Here is a 22,092-nt window from a genome sequence, read left to right as displayed (position 1 = left end):
ATTTAGCTCACTAGTTTGATGCAAGCTAGCATGAGTCAGTCTACGGGATCTGGGAATCGCTCCCCTAGCTCCAAGTGTAGGCATAACTCTAGAATCTTTGATAGATGCTCTTGTTTCTAGTGTACTCATAGGGTATGTCTACATAGCAAAGAAAAACCCATGACTGGCCTGAGCCTGGTCTGTGACTGATTAAGCCTCGTGGGGCTTAGGCTATTTCATTGTTGTGTAGATGTCTGGGCTCGGGCTGGAGCCCAGACCCTAGGACCTTGTGAGGTGGGAGGGTCCAAGAGACTACACAGCGATGAAACAACCCTGTAGCCTGAGCCCTGTGAGACAAAATCAGTTGGCATGAGCCAGCTGCAGGTTTTTCTTTGTTGTATAGACATATCCATAGACTTTAAGGCCAGAGGAGACCATCATGATCATCTTGTCTGACCTCCTATGTGTTGCATGCCACAGAATCTCACCCACCTAGTCCTACAGTAGACCCATAATCTCTCACTGAATTACTAAAGTCCTCAAATCATGATTTAAAGACTTCAAGTTATAGAGAATCCACTTTTTCGTCTAGTTTAAACCTGCAAGTGACCCATGCCCCTGCTGTAGGGGAAGTTGAAAAGCCCTCAGTGTTAGGTTCCAGTTATGCAAAGTTGTTATAGGATTGGGGCCTAAGTGAGTAATGCGTAATAGTAATCAGGTGTCCCTAATTGACCTGAGGTAACCCCTTTTGAAAGTTCTCAAAATCTTAAGCACAGACACCAAAACTGAAGAATTATAAGAAGGGTTACAGACAGATATGTATGTTTTTGTGCAAAAAAACCCAACAACACTGGGCCAAATTATTCTCTGCTGCATTTGTACAAGCCCAATGAATTTAGTGTGAATGCACATATGCCTCACAGCAAATGGGCTCACACGGGTTTGGTATGCATGTTTAATTCTGTCTTTGTATTTAATTGGGACTATTCCTTTTAAGATTAAAAAGCACTGCATGTTTCTAACCTTTAAAAAAATGTACCCTTCTAGAACTTGAAGATTTTAATACTCTTTGATTCTAAACGTAGGAATGCATATCCTTGTTCCCCTAGCAAGTCTTATGTGCTGCAGACTGCTAACTCATTATAGGGGAGATGGGTGAGAGGAGGAACAAAAATGCAATGAGCTTCTCTTTGACAGGAGTTGTCATAGGTTATATATAGCAAGATGTTTCAATATTGTATTTCATTTCTCTCTCGTTGCTGTCTTAATTCCTTAAGCATGCTGTGACAAAGTCAGGCTGGATGGCTGCAAGAGAGTGAGCCTATTTGTGCATTGGGGTGTGGGCGGGCTTATGCCAGCCCATGGCTAAAAGCCCCTCCCCCAGCCTAAGGGGAGGAGCTACTGAGCCTGGGATTCAACTGGTTATGGGGAGGGGGGGAACAAATGAAAAAACAGGAACAGGCGTGAAGGTCAAAGGGCTAAACAGAGGGAACCTGAGGGGGACATGGAGCAGAGAACCCCGGACAATGGAAGAGAGTGAGACTATTTGTGAGCTGAGAAGTGGGAGGGCATGTTAGCCTAGAATGTTAAAGGCCCTTTTTCCTGCAAGCTGAGAAGGGGTTACCTCAGTCAATTAGGGACACCTGAGTCCAATTAAGGGTTGCCTGAGACCTTTGAAAACCCCACGGGGGAGGGTTAACCTGCAGCAAGGCTACTGGCAGCAGGGAGATAGGTTTCTCCAGGGTGGGGGGGAAACGTCTAAAATGGAGACCCTGTTTAGGGGAAGGACTGATACTCTGGGGCTAACAACAGGACAACACCCCCTCCCCCGTGAGGAGGCAAAGAAAGGTATCCTTTGTTTTTTGTGTTTGTTTCTTTGATTTAGTGGAGGAGCATTTCTTAAACCTGTCCTGAGATGTAACTTGAAAACACTATCCAGGGTGGGGTTGATTTACTCCAGGCCAACCACTGTCAGAGGGGGAAGTGCTCAGTCCAGCAAGATGGGGAAGGTGCCTTGTCGCAATGCATATAATAATTGGAGAAGCTGCAAAGATTAAATTAAAGTCGAGTGATATTATATTCTGTCTTCTTTTGAAGCTAATGAATGTGCTGCTTCTGTGGTACTATCTACAAACTCACTTGTAGTCCAGTTTTTAGATATAGGTAAACAGTGTTGATTAGTGAGCCTCAAAAGTTCTAGAGGTTCAATTAAAAAGAAAAAAAGTGCTTTAAAATGTTGCTGATTATCCTCAGTCATAACAATAAGATGTCATGGTATAAAGCAGAATGTGCTCCACCAGGGTGATGTGAGTAGGGAAAAGAGAGTCTGAAGTAAGAAAGGTAGAAGTCTTGAAACAGTTAAAAAATAGACTGGCAAATTGGGAACCCTCGCCCACCCCGTGCCACCTAATTACTTTTGATTGCCTTTCTTTGAACTTCTAAAACCAAAATATATAGAAATAATAACCAAAATGCACACACAGGTGTGTAAGGGTCTCAATCTCTCTCCTTGTATGAAAAGGTGTCCATTGAATGTTTTATTTTTAGATATTGATAATCCTACAAATGTTTGATTTCATTGTCAAGTTCTATCATTCACCACCACAGGCACTGTTAGCTAAAAAAAATTAGCCAAATGAAAATTCATTTTTCCCCCTTCTCATTCCCTATCTGGCTTTTAAAAAACTATTTTAAGACGATGAAAAAGCCACCTAAGCCCAACAGAGCTTTCCTTTTCTACACTTTCCTCTTTGTCAATTTAACTCCATATAATAGGTGGGCTGGGTAGCACAGGCAACCTTAATTCTGGCGTTTGACTGCTTGACTTTGCAACTTTAATATTCTTTTAACATAACTTTTATGTGTGTAATATTATATATGTTAGTTCATCTTCTCGATGTCCTGTCATGTTGATTGCAATCTACCAGATGGCTCTTGTTGTCCATCTTTTTAGCAAGAACTAAGTTTTCTAGGATGGTCCGGTGTATATTGGATGGATAGGCAGCTGTATATTCTCAGTTGAGGACCTATAACCCTGGAATTTGCTTCCAGTGGTTCATCAGAGTCTGATTGATTGTTCAAGCCATGCAATACCTAGCTGCTTGCTCAGGCCATTAATTAACCTTTACTATACATCAGTTTCATAGCACTGAGAGAGGACTGAAGACTATTTTTTGTTAATGATGTCAGTGGCATGGTGATGCTGTGATATTTCACAAAAGTCTAAATAATACAATTTTAGTTTTATTTTCTTTTTATCCTTTAATTATGTCTTCTTAAAAATGTGAAACTCTTATCAACTTTATCAATGATATTCATTCTTTTGAAAACTTTGTCATTTAAACTTTTTTCCAGAGAAAATAAGCCCAAATAACTCATACAAACTTTTCTTATAAATATAACCTTTCCTTATATATAACCTATATTCTTCAGATCTATCTTCTTTACTGCCCTATTCTACATGGTCTCCAAAGCAATAACATCTTGCTTTTAGTGTGGCATCCAGTGCTGCATTCTGTGTTCTAAATAAGTTCGAAAAAAGAGTATTTTACAGTCAGTCACACAGTGACCAGTCCATTTAAGAAGGAACAAGGTCCAGTGCACCTGTGACTGATTACCTGCTGCCCAGCGGGGCTTAAGGGAAAGCATTTGGGCCTTACTGGAGGGGAGAGGGAAGCTGGCTACCTACTGACCTTTCTCAGTCCATGGAGGAAGCTGTGGCTGAGACTAGAGAATATGGAGCTCCTGCAGCCCTGAAAGAAGGGGAAACTGAGGCAGGCCTCTGCAGAGCCACTCTCAGCCCACTGGGGCTGTTACACTCACAAGTAGACCTGATCAGAGATTTTTCAATTGAATGTTTTCCATTGACAAATGCTGATTCTTATTTGTAATGAGGTCCATAGATCCATGTCACTGGGTCTCTGCTATGCATAGCCATGAAGGCAGACCAAACCTGTCGTTTGCTGCCAAGAGAGGTGTGTGGCTCCATCTCCGGGAAGCTACCAGTTTTCATCTGCTTCTTCAGCTGCAGGCAAATCAGCTCCTCTTCCCCGCAGGGTAAATTTGAAGAAAGAAAGAAACCTTACTTAAAAATCTCCAGGCTGCCAGGCTCTGCTTTTATCATCCGAGATTATTCCCTTTCTCCTCAGTCACTGGTACATTCTGTGCTCACTGTTAATCCATGTGGAGTAGAGAAAGGTAGAGAAGGCTGAGAAGAGGGGAAAAGTCAGACAATGTCTCTCCTGCAACCTCACTGCATTTTGAGTGGCTAGGTGAAGATCCATGCCTCCTTCTTTGGAGACCCAGGCCCATCTCCAGTGCTCCGGGGGGAGGGAGAGGGGCGGGGCTTCTGCAGCTTATTTCTGCAAGCAGGCGAGCTCCCAGGAAGAAGCACCTCAGCAACAAACTCTCTGAGCCTGGCATATGCAGTGGCCCCAGAAGCAGTGACTCCCTCACATCCTCTAATGTGGGGATGAGGTTTATGCACAATATCAAAGAGCTGGGGAAGGTTCCGGCCCAGCTGCTGGAGACTGCACTCTCAGTCCTAATGTTTGGTCATGGAACAGCAGTCCAGCACCTCCCCCACAGCTGTTGCTGTAGCAATGAGCTACTGACAGGAATCTCAAGTGGACAGCAAGGAGAACTTGGTAAGGGGCCCTTGAGACCAATTGCTCTCTCCACTCCCCAGAGCCTTCCAGTGGCCCAGAGCTACTCCCTGCCAGCAGTGTGAGCCCAGTTCTGTCCCCCACTGCAGAAACAGACAAGGACTCCAGGGTTGGAGCCTGGTGCCCCGGGATGAAATCAGCCTATGTCCAGGCTATGTCCTGGAATCTTCCTTGAACAAAACATGGGGCCCTGAAAAATCACCTACTGGACTTGGGTTAGCACAAACCTCTGGTCTGAACTGCTCTGTTAAGGCAAGAAAGCCGCTCAGAAGAGGTCTCACACATCCCAACCGCTCCCCCCCCCCAAAAAAAAAACAAAAACAAAACAAACAAACAAACAAAAACTAAAGGAAGAGGAGAAAAAGCCCCTTGATTCCCTTTGTGTTCTGAAGTGTCTGATGCAGAGGATTTCTCTAGGAGGTGCTATAAGAGTTCCAAAGGAAACACTCTAAGAAGCACAAAGTGAAATCTGTTTTCCCTCAAGTCACATAAATCAGCAGCGTGCGGCAGGGCAGGCAGATAATCCTTAGCATCTTTTCCCCCCTACTCACCTTCACAGTGTTTAGCATGAGGAAAAATCATCAGTGCCTGGTTCCCAGGGTAACCCTCACAGAGTGCAGCAAGGGAAATCAATGCAGAAAAGACCAGACCATAGAGATGTACTGATTCCTCTATGCGTGCATATGCTCCTCTCAACAGAGACAATTCTCCTTGCATAGGGCAGGAAGGCCAGCGTTCCAGATTGGATAAACAATCAAAAAGTAAACTTAAAAAAACAACCCCCCCTCCCTCCCCCGAGACTTTCAGGTAACAATGTACTAAATATTGTAAATTATGTTTAGGAGGTCTGCAGCTGCCCTAGAGAAACTACATATTCCTCATATCTTGGGAGGTTTAATTGCACACCTTGGGAGATTTAATAGTGGGTTAGGGATTTGCTACCACTCCTTGAGATTGGGAAAGTATTGGGTTGTCTTCCCCAGTTGCTGGTTTGAATCACTATGTTCTAACTACTGGGCTGTCATTCCCGGTTGCTGCTGTGGGTCACCATGCCTTGATGTTGAAGTTATTGCTCCTAGCTCCTGTTTCAGTTTGCCATGCCTCATCACCACCTTGATGATGAATTCCTGTTTACAATTACGTTTTGAGACTGCCAGTTAGGCAGTTTTTATCCGTTTCATGTGTGCCATGCTACTTTTGTGTGGTTCTAGGTTTTTTTTAACCAAAATGTCATGTGGTGCTATGTCAAATGCCTTAGCGAAATCTAAATATATTACATCAACACTTAACTTTTTTATGAGATTATAAATGTGGTTGATTATCAAGTTAGTTTTACAGGATCTATTTTCCATAAACCTATGTTTCTTAGAGGTAGGACCACTATTCACTGCCACTGATTGACAAATTTGATCATCTTCCAGACCTTAGAGAGCAAAGACCCAATGTCACAGATCTTTGGGCCTTTTTACTCCAAGAAAGGAAATTTTAAGATAAGGCACAGATACATTTTACTATTAATTGGTAGTGAAACATTGTAGAAATGTATTAATTTTCATTACATTGCATATTGGAAAAAATGGGAATGAATGTTCCGATAACACCAAAATGTTACATTTCAACCATTTTCAAATGAAACATTTTGATGTTCCATTTCAAAATAATTTTGTTTCAATATTTTAAGATGTTATATTGTGGAATAAAAACATTTAAAAAGTCAAAATTACAACAAAATATTTCAATTTAATTGAAACATAATATTTTAATTGATCCAAAACAACCTTTTTCCAGAACTTTGTTTCATGGTAAATTTCAGTTGTTTTGGTTTTGATCCATTTTGGAATGGACACGATATCCAAGTTGTGGAATTTCCCATGAAACAGAAAATCTAGTTCCTGCCCATCTCTAGTCACAAGGTCATCTTTGTTTTATGAATGAAATGCCAATGGAAGCTAGTATGTTGTTTGCATTTTGCCTTGTTACTTTTCACTGATTGATTTTTGTTTCATCATTATAATCCCAAGACCTTTTCCTGATCCCTATACTGAATAATTTTTCCATTTAGCAAATATTATTTAGTTTGTGTCCTTCCTCCCAAACTAATTTTATGTTAATTAGCTAAAGTAAAGATTGCAGATGGTAGAATTGTATTAGAAACATAGTAATTCTCTTAGGCCCTGATCTCCAAGCTTCCACATGTAAGCACAGGAGTCTGCTCTCATGTAGCTTATTATAACAGCAGGACCTTAAATTTTTCTTATGATATTACTGAGAGACGTCTATTTCCTGGTAGGAGTACAATAACTCTAGTACAATCAGTAGTTACTTCCGATCATAAGAGATAGCAAATTATATGTGCAGTTCTCTTGCTTTGCTGAGTGTTGCTGAAGTGCTGCGTATTTAAATCAAAGTGTAAAGTGGTAATTTTACAATGCTGCCTGTTTTTAGTAATGTTTTTACCTCATTATTGAGATAATCTTGTCACTTCTCAATGTTGGAATTGGTTAAAATAAGTTATTTCCTATGTTACCAGTACAAATGTGAATACTATTCTATATTTACTCGTTAACATTTATACTGAAATTTTCTTGTTCAAAGTGTGGCAGTTAAAAAATATATATTAAGAAAAAGTACTGCAGTTGTATCTCCTCCATCCTCCCACCCCAACCCCCCAATACAATAACATACAGAGAAATGCTACTATAATTTGCCCAAGACACAGTTTGGGAAGATCGTATCTTAATTCGTCCTATATGAGGAAGGTAATAATGTCATTTCTGAAGTTAGTCCACTGGCACACAATGAAGCTGGAAGCACTGGCAGGATACAAAAACATTTAGTGCTGCCATAAATGATAAGCAGAGACAAAATAATTAACTTGCTATTCATTCTGTGGACCATTCAGGAAAATGCAAAAAGATATAACTGTACCTGAAATGCTCATAGGAAGTTGTACCCCAACTCTTATACCAATATTAGGCTAATTGTGTGGTTAATTGTAAAAAATTAATGTTCAGGACTACTGTAATGCAGATTATTAATTAATGTGAGTATTCCCATTGTTTAGTTTTTGCTACTAAAATGGCAATTTATCTGAAACACATTATCCAAACCAGCATGTTGTGGGGTTTTTGTATTGGCATCAGGCACCTTCATTATAGTTTTATACCAACAGTTTGTTTTCTAGGGTATATTATAGAACTAGGATGCTTTAATGTAAAATGGTCACTAGTTACTTATTGGGCAAAAGGGAAAAAATGAAAATAACGTGGTTCAGTTCTCCTTTGGCTATGGAAACTACAGATCTCTAATAACAATAATAAAATATGAGTGAAATAACTGAAGAGTCAACATACGCAGTACTGATTTTTCTGCTGCTGTTTTACGGCTCAGTCATGAAAGTTGCTAATACATGTCTCTGATACTTCAAAGAACTTCGGCAAATCCTTAAAATTAAGGATATGAGTAGTGTGTTGTCTTAAACAACTTGTGGCTCTGATCCAAACCTTAGTGAAATAAATGGAAAGACTCTTGTTCGCATCAGTGAGCTTTGGATCAGGCCTCATGTGCTTAAAATTAGTCATGTTCTTAAGCAGTTTGCTGGATTAGAGACAATGTTGAACCCCTGGCAGTTTATACATAAAAATCTGGAATCACACCTACCCAGCATGTTGTACGGGCGATATGTTTGCTTCCTATGGTAGAAGAGAACTTGTATTTAAAAATAATGTCATAAGGATATGAGATACAGATTATTTTCTCTGATTCAGCTACTTTGTACTATTAAAGGACTGCAACCATCTGGCATAAATTCCAGCAGTCCCGTGAGTGCTCTAACTCATGCTGTAGCCATAGAATCAGGGACCAGTTACTAGCTATTAACACCCCGCTAATCCAGTCACCTACGAATCTTGATGCAAAATAGAATTTGCCTCACAGCATATGTTAAAAAAGTCTTGAACAGTGAATTTGAATTTGTGATTATTTTTGCACGTTCTTTTTTGGTACAGACAGTCGCTAATGATTGTGCAAGAAGAACTATGCAGCCACCTCTTGCAATGCATGACTTATAGTCCAACTTAATGTTTTATATTACATGACTATATTGTGAGAAATTAACTCTGTCAAAGAGAAATACAGTGTAGTTGTTTTCTTCTTATTTTGCTCAATATTTTTCATTAAGCTCATGGTGATATAGTTAAGTAGTTTAATAACCTCTTTCTGGAGAGCACAATAAATGAAATGACTAGAAGGCTTGAGCTAACACCATATCAAAAATATCAACGAAGGTAGAAAATGAAAAGTAATTACTCTAGTTGCTGGACAGTGATGGAAGTTTGTTTGTTTGGGGAAATGTAAACAAAGTATTTTGAGGAACAAAAATTAGACATATGAATGCTTCCTGGGAGGGAAGGGGTATTAGAGGGCAGAGGAGTGGTTGTATCTGTGGCTGCAGCAAGGGAAGAAGAGTTATGGGCAGGGAGATGAATGAGGATGGATGGCAGGGGAGGTGAGAGGTTGGGGGCTCAAGTGAGGAAGGCACAGCTCTGCCAATGAACCCCAACCTGCCTGCATCCCCCCAGCTCTGCTAGGACACCTGAACCCCATGCACGCCAAGGTTCTGCCAGTGTACCCCAACATTGTACAAAAGCAATTAAGTGTCAGTAGAACATAAATCAGGAAATTGGAGGGTTCATGGCTAACTGGAAAATGTGTACTGTGTGGTAGAGATACAGTACAAACTCACACCTCATTGTTTCTCTGAGACGGGACATCTGCTGTACAGATGTCAGAGGATGTTTATTTCAAACACAAAACTATCAGTATTTTAGAAGAGAAACCCTACCTATAATTTCTCTCACCGGCCCTGCCACAAATTCCACACTCTAATCATTGAGAAACATGACCAGGAACTTATTCCACTATAATATAGTTGTCCTTTGCTCCAGGCAATCCTTGTGAGCTGGGTTATAGGAGGGGATAGTAACAGCAATAGAAACATTTGTATGCGAGGGAGTGAAAGTTTTAAGAAGATGCTTTCCCTGCTTGAGGTGGGGAAGCTTGGCTACAGAAATGGAGAGGGGACAGGTTGGAGGGGGAACACATTGAATGAGTCAGGGCCATGGCTGGGTATGTGTGTCAAAGCAGGGCTGGTTGGGCACAGCTGATTTTGCAGGAAAGGACATGGGGGAGGGGAGGCTAGCTCAATATGCCAATAATAATAGTCACTCAGGCCGTTGTACATAACGCCTAACAACATAGCTCTTCCTGTTTTTTTAAAAAAAACCCAAAACCTAGGAAATTCAATGGCAAAAAACTGTTAATGCCCATGCAACCTTAACTCTGTTCTCTTTCAGCAATGCCCCAATACATCCTATTAATACACATACATTTGCTCCGTCAGTAATCTTAATATTCTGATTACTCAAGCTCTTATTGTATCTCCAAGATCTGTAGATGCATGGACACCTCTATGTGTGGATCTCCCACTTTTTATCATGGACCTGGTCTAGTAGATAGGTCACAGGAGTGGATCTAAGGATAGCTGGGTTCTATTCCTGGCTCTACCATTGACTTGGGCAAGCCTCTTCTTCTCTCCATTCTCCTTGTTTCCCCTCTGTCACCTCTGTCTGTTTTGTCAATTTACAATCTACATTGTTTGCGGCAGAGACTATCTTACTATGTTTGTACAGCATTTAGAACAATCGGGTCCCAATCTTGGTGAGAGACTTTAGGACCTACTGTAATATTATTATTATATATAATTATTAATATAATTATTTAAAAATCATGCAAAGAGTGTAAGCACTTAATGACACCATCTTTTCCTGCCTCATACTCCAGATCTTAGAGGTACTACAGGGATTTGGATAATCAGAATCCGAGGATTGTTGGGAGACCAAAGTTAGGTGAGTTAATAGGATGCATCATTACTGAAAGAGGGCAGAGTTAAGGTTGCATGGGCATTAATATAGTTTTTTGCCATTGAATTTCCTAGATTTGGGGGAGGGGGGTTAAACAGGAATAGCTGTATTGTTGTTAGGATATCAGTCGCATCATCCCCACTTCCCGATGTGCACATCGGGGCACAGCTCAGAACTGTGCTCCCTAGGGAAGGCAGGTGGCACCCAGCCATGCAGAAGTAGCCTGGCTCGTGGAACAGGGCAGGGAAGGCTGCTGGGCAACTGGTCAGCACCACAGCACGAAGAGTCAGGGGCCCAAGCAGATTGGGTGGCTCCTGGCAGGAGGTGACCGTTTTCAAACTTGGGCGGGTATGCCCCCCTAGAAATTTGTGCTAAATGGAAGGCAGAAATCTTGGGGGGGGGGGAGGATATGTGCCCACTCCCACCACACTGCCCCTTTTTTTCCCCCTCCACCACCGCTTTGCACTTTAGGCAGCTGCCCTGCTCGCCCTGTGCTAAGCAATTTGTTCCACTTGTATTTAGCAGTGAGACTCAGAGTTAGTTGCCCAGACCTGCAGAACAGCTCTGTGTAAGCTCGTAAGCCTGCCTCTCTCACCAACAGAAGTTGGTCCAATAAAAGATACTACTTCACCTACTTTGTCTCTCTAATAATCAGTGCTAGTCACTTTTTAGTGTACTAGTTTAATGGTGTACTGGAACTGTAATAGTGTACTATTAATTAGGTGAACCAATTGCAATCAGAAGTATTGTTCATGGTAATTGGTGGGGGGAGACTGGTTGAGGATGTAACTAGGCAAATTATTTATTGTGAAGCAATTATCTGGTTAATTTAGACTTTTTTCCTGTTGTAAAAAGGTCCCAATTTCTATACATACATAGGTTATTTGTAAATAGTTGACAAGTAGCTTTCATGAACAATTCTCATAGTATGGTTGATAGTGAAATATTGACTATTCACATTTTTTTATTTATGGTGTGTGATTGGTCACATAGGTCACCTTATATTGATTCTGCTCCCTGAGCAGATGACTGAAACTTCTAAAATAGGAAAATAATGAACAGTGAATAAAGCAATACTTTATTGGTAGGAAGTTTCTTAAATAATCATTCCTAGTACAATTTTTAAAACTTAAGTTTTAAACATTTTTTATGATTAAACCTGTGGTCAACAGAATATTCATAAATAATATCCTATGAATAATGGCAGAGTGATTTCATTACATTTATTCAAGAAAATATTTGTGGTTCTCTTCTTTTATAACAATGGGATTTAAACTAGCAGAGAGTTTTTTAGGTAGACAGAACTTGATTTATATTTGGCTTGTTTAAGGTTTCCAGTATGCAACAAAAGTTAGACCTTTCATTACATATAGAAAAAATAAAATAAAGGGTCATATTCAGCCCTGCTGGACCTTCAGTGACATCAGTATAGTGACATCAGGGAGGAATTTGACAAGACAGCTAAATGTCTAAGAACGAATATTCATTTTGATTGTCTTCTCAGAGCTGTGGCCATTTTGCTCTCTCAGAGAGTGAATGGAAAAGATTGAAAAAATGTTAGTCTATGAGATAGTGTCCATTAAATCCCATCCCCGAAGAAGTCTTGCTGTCTGGACACTACATGAGCAGGTTTCATTAGGACAGCTTTTCTGTTCCTGCCATCAATGAACTTTATTTTTCTCCTCTAAATTAACTCAGAGGAATGCAGATGACAATACTAAACTACTCAGTTACAGATACCAGGAAAGATTTATTGACACAGCAAAATGTCATGATGAATATCTTCAAAACTGATTTTTTCAAAAGGAAGTCAAGTCCTGGTGTGTCTATGATTAGTACAGCATCTTTGTATTTCAAGGACATTATATGGCACACTGTGTGGTTCAAACACGTAGTTATCTCATAGACTTTTCCTAAGACAGTTGGTGTGTTTTCTTTTGTAGTTGTTTATTCATGTCTGGCTAGATCAAGAGTTAGCCTCCTAGAAACATGTACATTATATCAATATACAATGTTTGATTAATAAGTCTTAATTTCCTTTTTGAGACTGTTTCCCAATATTATTCTATTAAATATTCCAGATATGCTGTTATGGTCATGTTGTTTGCTCTTAATAGTTGGTCAGCAACTCAAAATTTGGTTCCAGATTCAAATGTTCTCAAAGTCTGTGATTGCAGCTTTTGCATTTTGATTTGCAGCCTATCTCTTCTTAATACTGATATTTTATTCTATTTGAACTCTGTATGTTGCCAAACCAAACAGAAATGAATAATCCCTGCAACAATTCTACAGGCATTATCTAAAACTACTCCAGGATACCTAATTTTTGCCAGAAGTCCTCAGTTTTTATACAGAAATCCTTCAAAATTCCTTTGCCGAGTTAAGATGTGGTACTGTCAGAGATTGAGGTGCTAGAAATACTAGTGCTGGAACCAAGTGATTAATTGAAGATCAGCTGATCATTGGGGCTGGATGGTATTAATCAAAGAGTTCTAAAGACTTAAAAATAAGTGGCTGATGTGCTAACAGAAATCTGCAATCTCTCTTTAGTATCATCTTCCATAACAAAGGACTGGACAGTAGCAAATATTGTACCTTTTGTTCAATTTGAAAAATCTATTGTAGCATTAAAGGAACCAGAATGAAACTGAAATTATAGATCAGTGGGTCTTCCTTCAGTAATAAGTAAATTGCTTGACATTTGTGATTCTACTTTTTTTTAAATTATAAACACCCACGTGAACAAACCAGCATAACTTCTACAAAAGAAAACAGTGCCTTTTGGGTAGTGGTTTGTTGGTGTTTTTTGCATTTTAGCAATAAAAATAGTGGTCAAAAGAAAACCAGTTCAAGCTGCTAATGTGGTGCCTAGGACTATGGCATTAGGGCCTTTGTCTAGCTCTCTCTAGGCAAATTACTCCCTAATTTTGCACACAAGTTTTCTTTCACCTTCCTCTGAAACATCTGATACTGGTCCGAACCTGTATGCCAATGCATATTTTTCTACTGGTGTTAGGAGTACAATTGCTTAATATGGCCTATACTAACTTTTATCAAAACATTGTTATTCCAGAACTGATGTAACATTTTTAGGACAGGTCCACCATTTTTTATACACTGTCTTCTGTTTAAAAACATACATGCTTTTGAACACAGTCTGTTGGAGAAAATTCAACATAAAGTGATGATGTAAGACATGGAGAGGCAAACTTAAACCATATTTATATTTTATCTGGTCCAGGACCCTTTTTTCCCCATGTTGCTTTCCTTTTTATCCTGTATTTTACAGATCACTGAAAACTATGGCAATCCCTTCCTGCTGTGTACCAGCCATTCTTACATTGAAAATTACCTGTAAGTATATCGTAACACTCAGGACAGGAATGTTTCGTTTTTTAGGATCTGTTAATGATGTTGGACAACACACAAGATCCTGATAAATTTACAAAAGTAACAAACAGCACAAATATTTTGCCATTCTCACTTTTAGCATGTTTAGCCTAACTTAAATACATTATATGATTTCCATATTAAAAGATGACAAACAGGAAAATCAGATCAATGCTCACCATCAATTTGGTTTATGAAATGTCGCAGTAGTAACCAGCAGGAATGAAATAATGGCTTTTTCCTTTAATTGTCTCACATGTGGCACAAAGAGAGGATGTTTTTTTGACCACACAGAACTTCATTTGATTCAAGAAGTCATCCAGTATAAATAAACAGATGAAGCGTCAATTTTTGCTAAAAATATATATATTTATATTGTGAGAGATGTACAGATGCACTTTGTGCAGTCCAAGTAGATATATAGGAGCTCAATATCTGACAATGAATACTCTTGAATTCTTAATCAGGTTGCACTGTTGTTCCAGACCTTACCTCACTTTTGTTCTCAGTTGTGTTAAATTCAGTTTTTAATGCACTGTAATACTAACTAAAATAGTGTAATGAAGCCTTAATATAAACAGAGCTAACTAGTAACTGAACTAGATATTGAATTGCTGATAAGGGTTAATGGAGAGTATATGTCTGAGTATAAGTCCCCTTTGCCCCCTTCAATCTTCCCTGTCTAGAGGGCTGATATCACAATCTGAGACTTTGCCTGGGTTGGAGCAACAATAACTGCCTGGATTACTATAATAGGAAACTGGTAAAATTGCTATTGCCAAATGTAGGGATTTACTGTACAAAATACTGGACTAAATATATTGCAGGACTTTTTTAGTAGAGTAGATAAAAAGGTTGAATGTTTCTGACAAGGTAAAGCACAAAGAGATGTCAGATTTAAAATTCTTGGTACTGCTATGGTTCAATGTTTACATCAGTTTTGAATAATAAGACGCTACCAGAGCTAATAAACTGTGAAACAAGAAGAAAATTCTCAATCTCAGAATTATTGGTGCACTGGAAGAGAGAGAATCGGATGATTTAGGAATAATTTGTGTATAATTGCACTATGCAAACTCAGAACTGCAGCTTGATAGCTTTAAATGCAATTTTTAAAATAAGCTTGTGTCCCAGAAGTCAGAAAATTTCAAAGAATGTGGTAAGAGAGAAAAAACATGAGATCCCCTGTAAATACAAGACATGGTTAGAATATAATCAATCAGATATATATTCAAACAATAAATATATTGTAATATAATATACATATATGTATATATAATTCTTAATACTCCAGTGCAATCTAAAATTGTAAGATAATACACAGAGCTTGCTGAGCAGCTGTGCTACATGCCTAGTGTTTAAAAAAAAAAAAAAGAAAAAAAGAAAAAGGTTTCCCTAGCAACACAAACCATATGAAAGATCTGAGAATAGCTGTTCTTCTGCACTTAAGGTTTCTTACATTTTAGTGGTTCACACATCAGCTTTCATTTACGTCCAGGTATGTGTTGCCTAATTCAGAAAGGTGCTGAATTTCCTCAACTTTTATTAAAATCAATAAGCATAGAAAACATTCAGTGCTTTGCAAGATTGGCACCCTCTGCTCTTTACTTCTAATTTGTTAGGTGAACTGAAGCATAGCAAATGGTGACAGTGTCTTCCATCTTTCTCTGATGAAAAGGCTTCAGAATTGCCACTGTATGTTACTAGTATTTAGATCACTGTATTGCAATAGAAAAATATAATAGTAATATAGTGTAGCTGAGATTTTTGTACTAGTTAATGTCATGTAAATATGAGCTTTGTAGTAATATGGTATATTGCATCAACATAATTTATTAAATAATGTTATTAAAATACTTTGCTTCTGTCTAACACCTTTTGGTCAAAGATTTGCAATCACTGATTAAGCTTTACAGTGTCCTTGAAAAGTAGATAATTGATACTTACCTTTAACATCGGTAAACTGAGGCATGGAGAAGTTGGATTATTTGCTCAAGTCTATAGAGCAGGTCAGCAATAAAGCTTGGAAAAGATCCTAACAGTCTTGATTTTAAGACCCAAATATACATAGTCAAAAGGGGTGGGATCCACAAAGGTATTTACTATCACTCTCTCTTGGCATAATGTCTGTTCTACTGTGGATGAATATTTAAATAGTAGTTGTACCACAGAGAGAGAGATAGAAGAATGACTTTGCAGTCCAGTGGTTAGGGCACCCACCTGGGAGATGGGAGAACCCGGATCCACTTCCTCTGTTCCAATCACTCATTCATTATTTATCCACCATGGTTCAGTTGCAAGAAGAGAGAATGAAGGAGCTCCACATCAGAGTACATAGCTCAGTGGTTAGAGCACCTCTCCTGAGATGTGGGGTGACTGCTGTTCAAATCCTTTCTACCCTTTTGGCAGAGAGAGGACAACTGAGCCTGGGTCTCCCATATCCCAGGCAAGTGTACTAACCACTGAGCTAAATGTTATAAGATGAGCACTACTTCTTCCAGCCAGATTCAGAATGGGATTGATCTGGTAGGCAGCCTCTGAGTGCATCTATTGAATCAGGCCCCACACAAGAGACAGCCGAATGCCTATCTTCCCCCAGTTCGTGATTCACTCTGGGATGGGTGGACCAAAGTTGGGACTCAAAGGCCTAAGTCTTGCGTTTAGGCACCTAAATATCTTTGTGGATCTGAGTCTTAGTATTTCTTTTGCGCTGGTGATGCAGACTGTGTTAACAAGCTGAGGTATGTGTTTTGGTTGGCTGTCTGTTTTTGGTTCTGGCCCACTTTCCCTAAGGTAAGAAACAGCAGATACATAAATGAGCCTTATTCTTTACCTGATTCACCAGAACACCTATGTCAACAACTACAAGCTGAGTCAAGTACTCAGGTCTGTTGACAACAATACAAAGAAAAATTAATACAGTCCCATATTATATTAAATTTTCTTTGGGCTTCCCCTTTAGAGAAAAATCATGGCTAGAGAAGCACCTTGGATTCATGGTTCCATTGGAGCTATGTTGGCAGAGGGCTGTGGAGGGCAAACCCCCTGCAGGGGCACAAGGCATTCTGGATGTTCCCTGCAAACTGCTAGGTTTGGGGTGACTTTTACACAGGAGTGAACCTCACCGCCTTGACAGTATGTTACAGGAGAATTTTATCAAAGAAATCCCTTTCCATTGCTTTTCATGCAGGAAGGAATGATCTCCTTCGTATTTTCCAACATTACCCTTGGTCCTTGCCCTGCCTGTCTGGCTAAATTTGTTTCTGTTAAATTGCCTCTGCCTTAGTTCTCCTACCTTTGCCTCACAAAAATTAAATTATGTAAAGGTGATTTTCCTTTGATGATGCAATTATAGGGTCTGTAGACAGTGTCACTCTTCAACTATGCTCAGTCTTTGTTTAGCTGCTGTTTTTTACTAGCCTCATACTTAGTTCCCATCTCCACCCTATTTTCTGACAATACATCCACACTTGAAAACTGAAAACAGAAAAAAAATTGCCATTGTTCTCATGTCAAAATTAATAGGATAAAACACGAGACAGCAAACGATTTCAATTTTGCTATTTTAAAGCTTTAAAAACATTTTTTTTCATTTTCTCTCTGCTTTTTCTCAGGAGTACAATATGCCCTAACAAATGTCTTCTCTCTACCCTTTTGTATGAATGGTTATTCTGCCCAGAATCTCATGTACGTTTCCTCTACTGTTGATGTAGCACCTGTTCTTGCAATAATTTTTATGATTTATGATCCTCTGTACTCTACCTGTGGCACAAGAACAGCAAGAGAGAAAAGAAAAGATCAAAGGAAAACTTCAGGGTGAGATACTTAATGAATCCTGAGATTTAGGGACAAATGAACAGTTCAGATTAAGAAGAGACAGGTCTTTGCTAACAGTTCCAGGGTTCCCTAAAATCTTTCTTCTAAAATGTTTTGATAAAGGGAAGGGGAGAGATTGCCTGTGGTAGCCATAATTTCCAGTCAGTCAAGCCTATAACTCTTCCATGGACAATGGGCCCATAAAATCTCTTGGGTTATCCTCATGGAATGCAACATCTTCCCTTTGACTTAAATGTTGGTGGTGGTGGTGATGTACAAGTGCTGTTTTTATGTAATACAATAAAATTATCTCGGTGTAGCATGCTTTACAAGAGAAAAATATCAAAATATATTAGCAAAAATGTGAAAGGATTGTTTGGTGAAATGTCTTTCACTGATTTTGAAGCAATTTTAATTCACAAGGCTTCAGCAGAACTCTGGCAGTATGGAAGTCAAGGATAGTACTCTGCTTTCAAAGAGGCTTTTTCAAGAGCCACTAAAATATGCACAGAAATTAAATGAGCTGTATGAAATGTTTTAATCAAAACGTGAAATATCAGGTTTTGTTACAAACTCTAAACTCAGCTGATGTTTATCAAAAGATTCACTAATATTAAACTTTTTGTTTTTGAAGGAACCTGTGCTGATACAGAGTTTAACATCATAGCCAGGTACAACTCTTACAAATTGAGCCTTAAGAAACACTAAAGGGCCATAAAGTGACCAGGGCCAAAATATAACCTCAGTCCCTACCCCTCCCATGGGGTACAAAAGAGGTGGTACCAAAACCCCCAGACACAAGAACCTCCAAAACAGAACATGACCATAAATTGGAAGGGATGGTATGGGGGATGGGGAGCACTATAGGCATAATTAAGCCTACTTAGAAGAAGGAGGGGGATGAGGAAGCTCTGTCAGCATATGGAGCTATGGTTAAAAGAAGAGGAAGCTCTATGGGAGTATAGAGCTCTGGTTAGTGGGGAAGGAAATTCTATCAGCGTATAGAGGTATGGTTATGGGAATGGAAACCTGACTGATATGAAGGGCTTTAGTTTTATGCTTGCTTCTTTAGCTCCAATAAACATCACACTGCCTGTGGTTTGGACTCTGAACTGCTGCTTTCAGTCTGTGAATGTGTCTGGGAACTGAGCGAGATGGGGCAGGAGAGCCCTAACAATGGAATTGTCATATTTTATTTTCTTAAATTAATACAAACTGGGATTTTTCCCACTCTTAGTTAAAGCTTCAGCAATGAAAAGTGTGTGTGTGGTGTGATGGTATGTGCCATGTAAGAGTCTGTACATGCTATATTTTTATACAATTAGTAGAATTATTAAACCATATTATTTCTTGTAGATTTAATTAGGGATGAGCAAAATGATTTGGATAAAAAAAGAGCCCGTTCATCCAGGGGCTAGACACAAAACACAAACCGAACTTTTCTTTGGTTCTTAATGGCTGTTAACTTCTCTTAATTTTTTTCAATTTTACATGCATCTGCCCTTCCATTTTCTTCAGGAGATGCCATGGAGATACTGCTGTATGTAATTTTCTAGTTCTTAATTGGTGTAATAATTTTGGTTTGTTTGTTTTAAATGTTTGTTTGCCTCTGTTTGTGTCTAACCTTGGCTTTATCTAACATAATGTGTGTGTGCTGTGAACCAGAACTTTTCCATTTAATTCATTTACAAGCTGTAGGGATACCAATTTAAAGTTGCACTCATATTTCACAGTAGTCATTTTAAAAATGTGCTATAATTATTATAACATAATGAAAATTGCCTTAAATAACCGCCTAAGGGACCAGCAAAAGCCAGAAGTGACCTTTAACTAAAAGTCAGTCAAAATTGAAGACTTGGGAGATACTTTAAAGAGGTCATTTGGGACATTCTAACAGATTTCCTATTGCAGGTGATCCTTGCTACAGTTTGTGCTGTAAGTGAAAAGACTGGAAAGGGACAAATTCAGCCCTGTTGTCCATGGTCAGAATACATAATACATGAAACAATGAACAAAGCATGAATTTGCTGTAGCCTTGTAAATATGTAGCTGGTTGAAAAGAGATAGGAAAATGAGCAATGTGCAACAGACCACGTGTGGTCCATGAACAACTCATGATCTATGAGAGATTGGTTCTCAGAAATTAATGAACCAATGATAGTGTGTGGTAAGATGCGGACTAGAGGGAAGCATACAGCAGTCTGTTTTAGAATGTGTATCGAAGCTGATTAATTATTTTGTGTTTTGGATATGCTGTATCCCCTGTACCTACCCACCGAATGGGAGTCTGATCAGCTCCAGGAAGTTTGATTCTATGCCAATAAAGAACCCTCAGTGACAAGTTCAGAGTTGACCTGAGTTCTTGGGAACTGAGTGGATAAAATCTTGGAAGCCACCCAATGTACTCATGAATGGATAATGCCTCAGAGGCTACTCCAACAATCCTAAGCAGATGCATCTCCCATTGACCTCAACTTGTCTGCTTATGCCAGAGCTGAATTTGATCCTATCTATTTTTCTTATGAGTGGAGTGAAGAAATGTATAGCATATAGAATAATTAATCTCTGATTAAAATGTCAAATTATTTTCTTTTCACCATATCACACGCTAATATACTTGCACATCTGGATGAGGATGAGAATAACTAGAAGCACTTTTTTGACATCCAGTACTTGTTTAATGTTGGAATAAGTGATTGTTGGTAGCAAGTAATATCTGACACAGAGTTAAATTCAAGCGTATAGTTAGTAATTTATATGGAAGAAGTTAAACATAAATCAGTGCTCGGGGGGGAAGAATCTCTTTCTACTTGTACCTAAACTTTTAAATGCATTGTAGACATTAAAGATTGTTTAACAAGTTTTATTAGAGTAATTTTAAATGAAGAGTCAGCAGAGTCAGGGGCAACAGAGCTTGTGAATGTACATCGTGATGTACAGTAAGACTGAGACAAATTTGCTCGATAAAATAAGAAATCCACGTGTTTCAGACAGTGACTCAGAAATAAGGAGGCTTATTTGAACTTGCTACAAAACTGGAATGGAAATCATGAGAGGCTTAATTAAGTAATGGATTCAATTTGGGGTTCTTTTTATTTGGTTTTTTGGTTTTAAGCCTTTAAAGTTTAGTTTTTCAAGCTTATCTCACCAACCCTCAAGGCTAGAAATTAACTTTATTTTTAATGAAAGCTCAGATTCTCACAGAGCCACAGGACTTCAGGAGTCAAACTTTCAAGAAAAATGCAACTAGAAGAAGATAAAATCATGAGACTTGCCACACTGACTCTCATACAAATCAGTTTGTTTGGTATTCACATTAGTCATCATTACTCAGTAAGTACTGATTTGATTCTGTCTTTAGCATAAATTGCACCAATCCAGGCATTGCTCCAAGAGGCAGTGCGATTCAGAAAGGCACAATTTCTTCCCCACCTTCCTTCTAGCTTGCAGGAAGTACTAATCTACTGCTGACCTGACCTATCCTTGTCCCATGCTGACTTGGCTACTCTGACCTGCTAGTGTACCCATTCATTACATGCTCTGAATTGGACAAATAACTCACTCTATACCTATGTTCCCAGATCCAAAGTCTGAGCAGCCTGCAGAGGGATGTAATGGGCATTCTTACTCCTTGTGCATGTCTAGTATTATAACTAATTTTTTTCTCGCCTTAATCAAGGCTGATTGTCAATTATGCAGTCTGTTTTTTTAAAACATATTTTCCTCTATTTGTGCTTTTTCGTTTTCTCTGGGACCCAAAATCAGATAGGAAGGTAATATTAAGTCCCATTGCTGCAAAAACTTATAAAAGTGCATAATTTTATACCCATGAGTAATACCATTAAATGTAGTGGTACTATATGTGTAAAGTTACATGCATGTATGAAGGAGTGGGGCCTATTTCAAATGTGAAATACCTTGCAATTAAATGAACCAAGGCATAGTGTTACACAAATATTAATCTACAAGCAATTGTGTTCTTAGAGCTAAAGCTGATTTAATACTAAAAAGAAAAAGGCATTTAGACCTCCCAGTCCATATTCCAGGCCACATTTCCAAGTTACTGTATCTGGTATAGGTTGTCTATCAAGGGATCTTCAAACACTTGGTAGTAATTCAGATAATATGAGCTAAATACCTCCGATGTAGCTCAGTTGATCAGAGATAAATTTGGTCCTACATATTTGAAGAAAGTGTATCTTCTCTTTCTGTACATCCCACTTCAAATGTACTAAAGGCATTTAATTGGAAAATTATTTGCAGGTAAATAAGGCCAAGCCTGCTTATGTACATGAGACAAAGCTATTCCTGTAACAAAATAG

At 38.8% G+C, this 22,092-nt stretch overlaps 1 protein-coding gene across 2 annotated transcripts in view; it reads right to left on the bottom strand.

Moving 5' to 3' along the window:
• The window catches only part of KLHL4 (kelch like family member 4), a 76,392-nt gene that overhangs the window by 41,927 nt on the left and 12,373 nt on the right, over positions 1-22,092 (bottom strand). Inside the window, exon 2 of one of the 2 annotated variants that reach the window (XM_067549756.1) lies at positions 2,149-2,165. The exons of the other annotated variant lie outside the window; for it this stretch is intronic. Coding sequence (XP_067405857.1) covers positions 2,149-2,165 — 17 coding nt within the window. The remainder of the gene's footprint in view (positions 1-2,148; positions 2,166-22,092) is intronic. 2 annotated transcript variants of the gene reach the window in all.

Source organism: Emydura macquarii, unplaced genomic scaffold (assembly GCF_026122565.2).
Source record: "Emydura macquarii macquarii isolate MOO-44397 ecotype Brisbane River unplaced genomic scaffold, CSIRO-AGI_Emac_v2 contig_1253, whole genome shotgun sequence".
In the NCBI taxonomy this organism is placed as follows: Eukaryota; Metazoa; Chordata; order Testudines; family Chelidae; genus Emydura; species Emydura macquarii.
The sequence above is the reverse complement of the archived record's forward strand: the minus strand, read 5'-3'. Positions and strand labels throughout refer to the sequence as shown.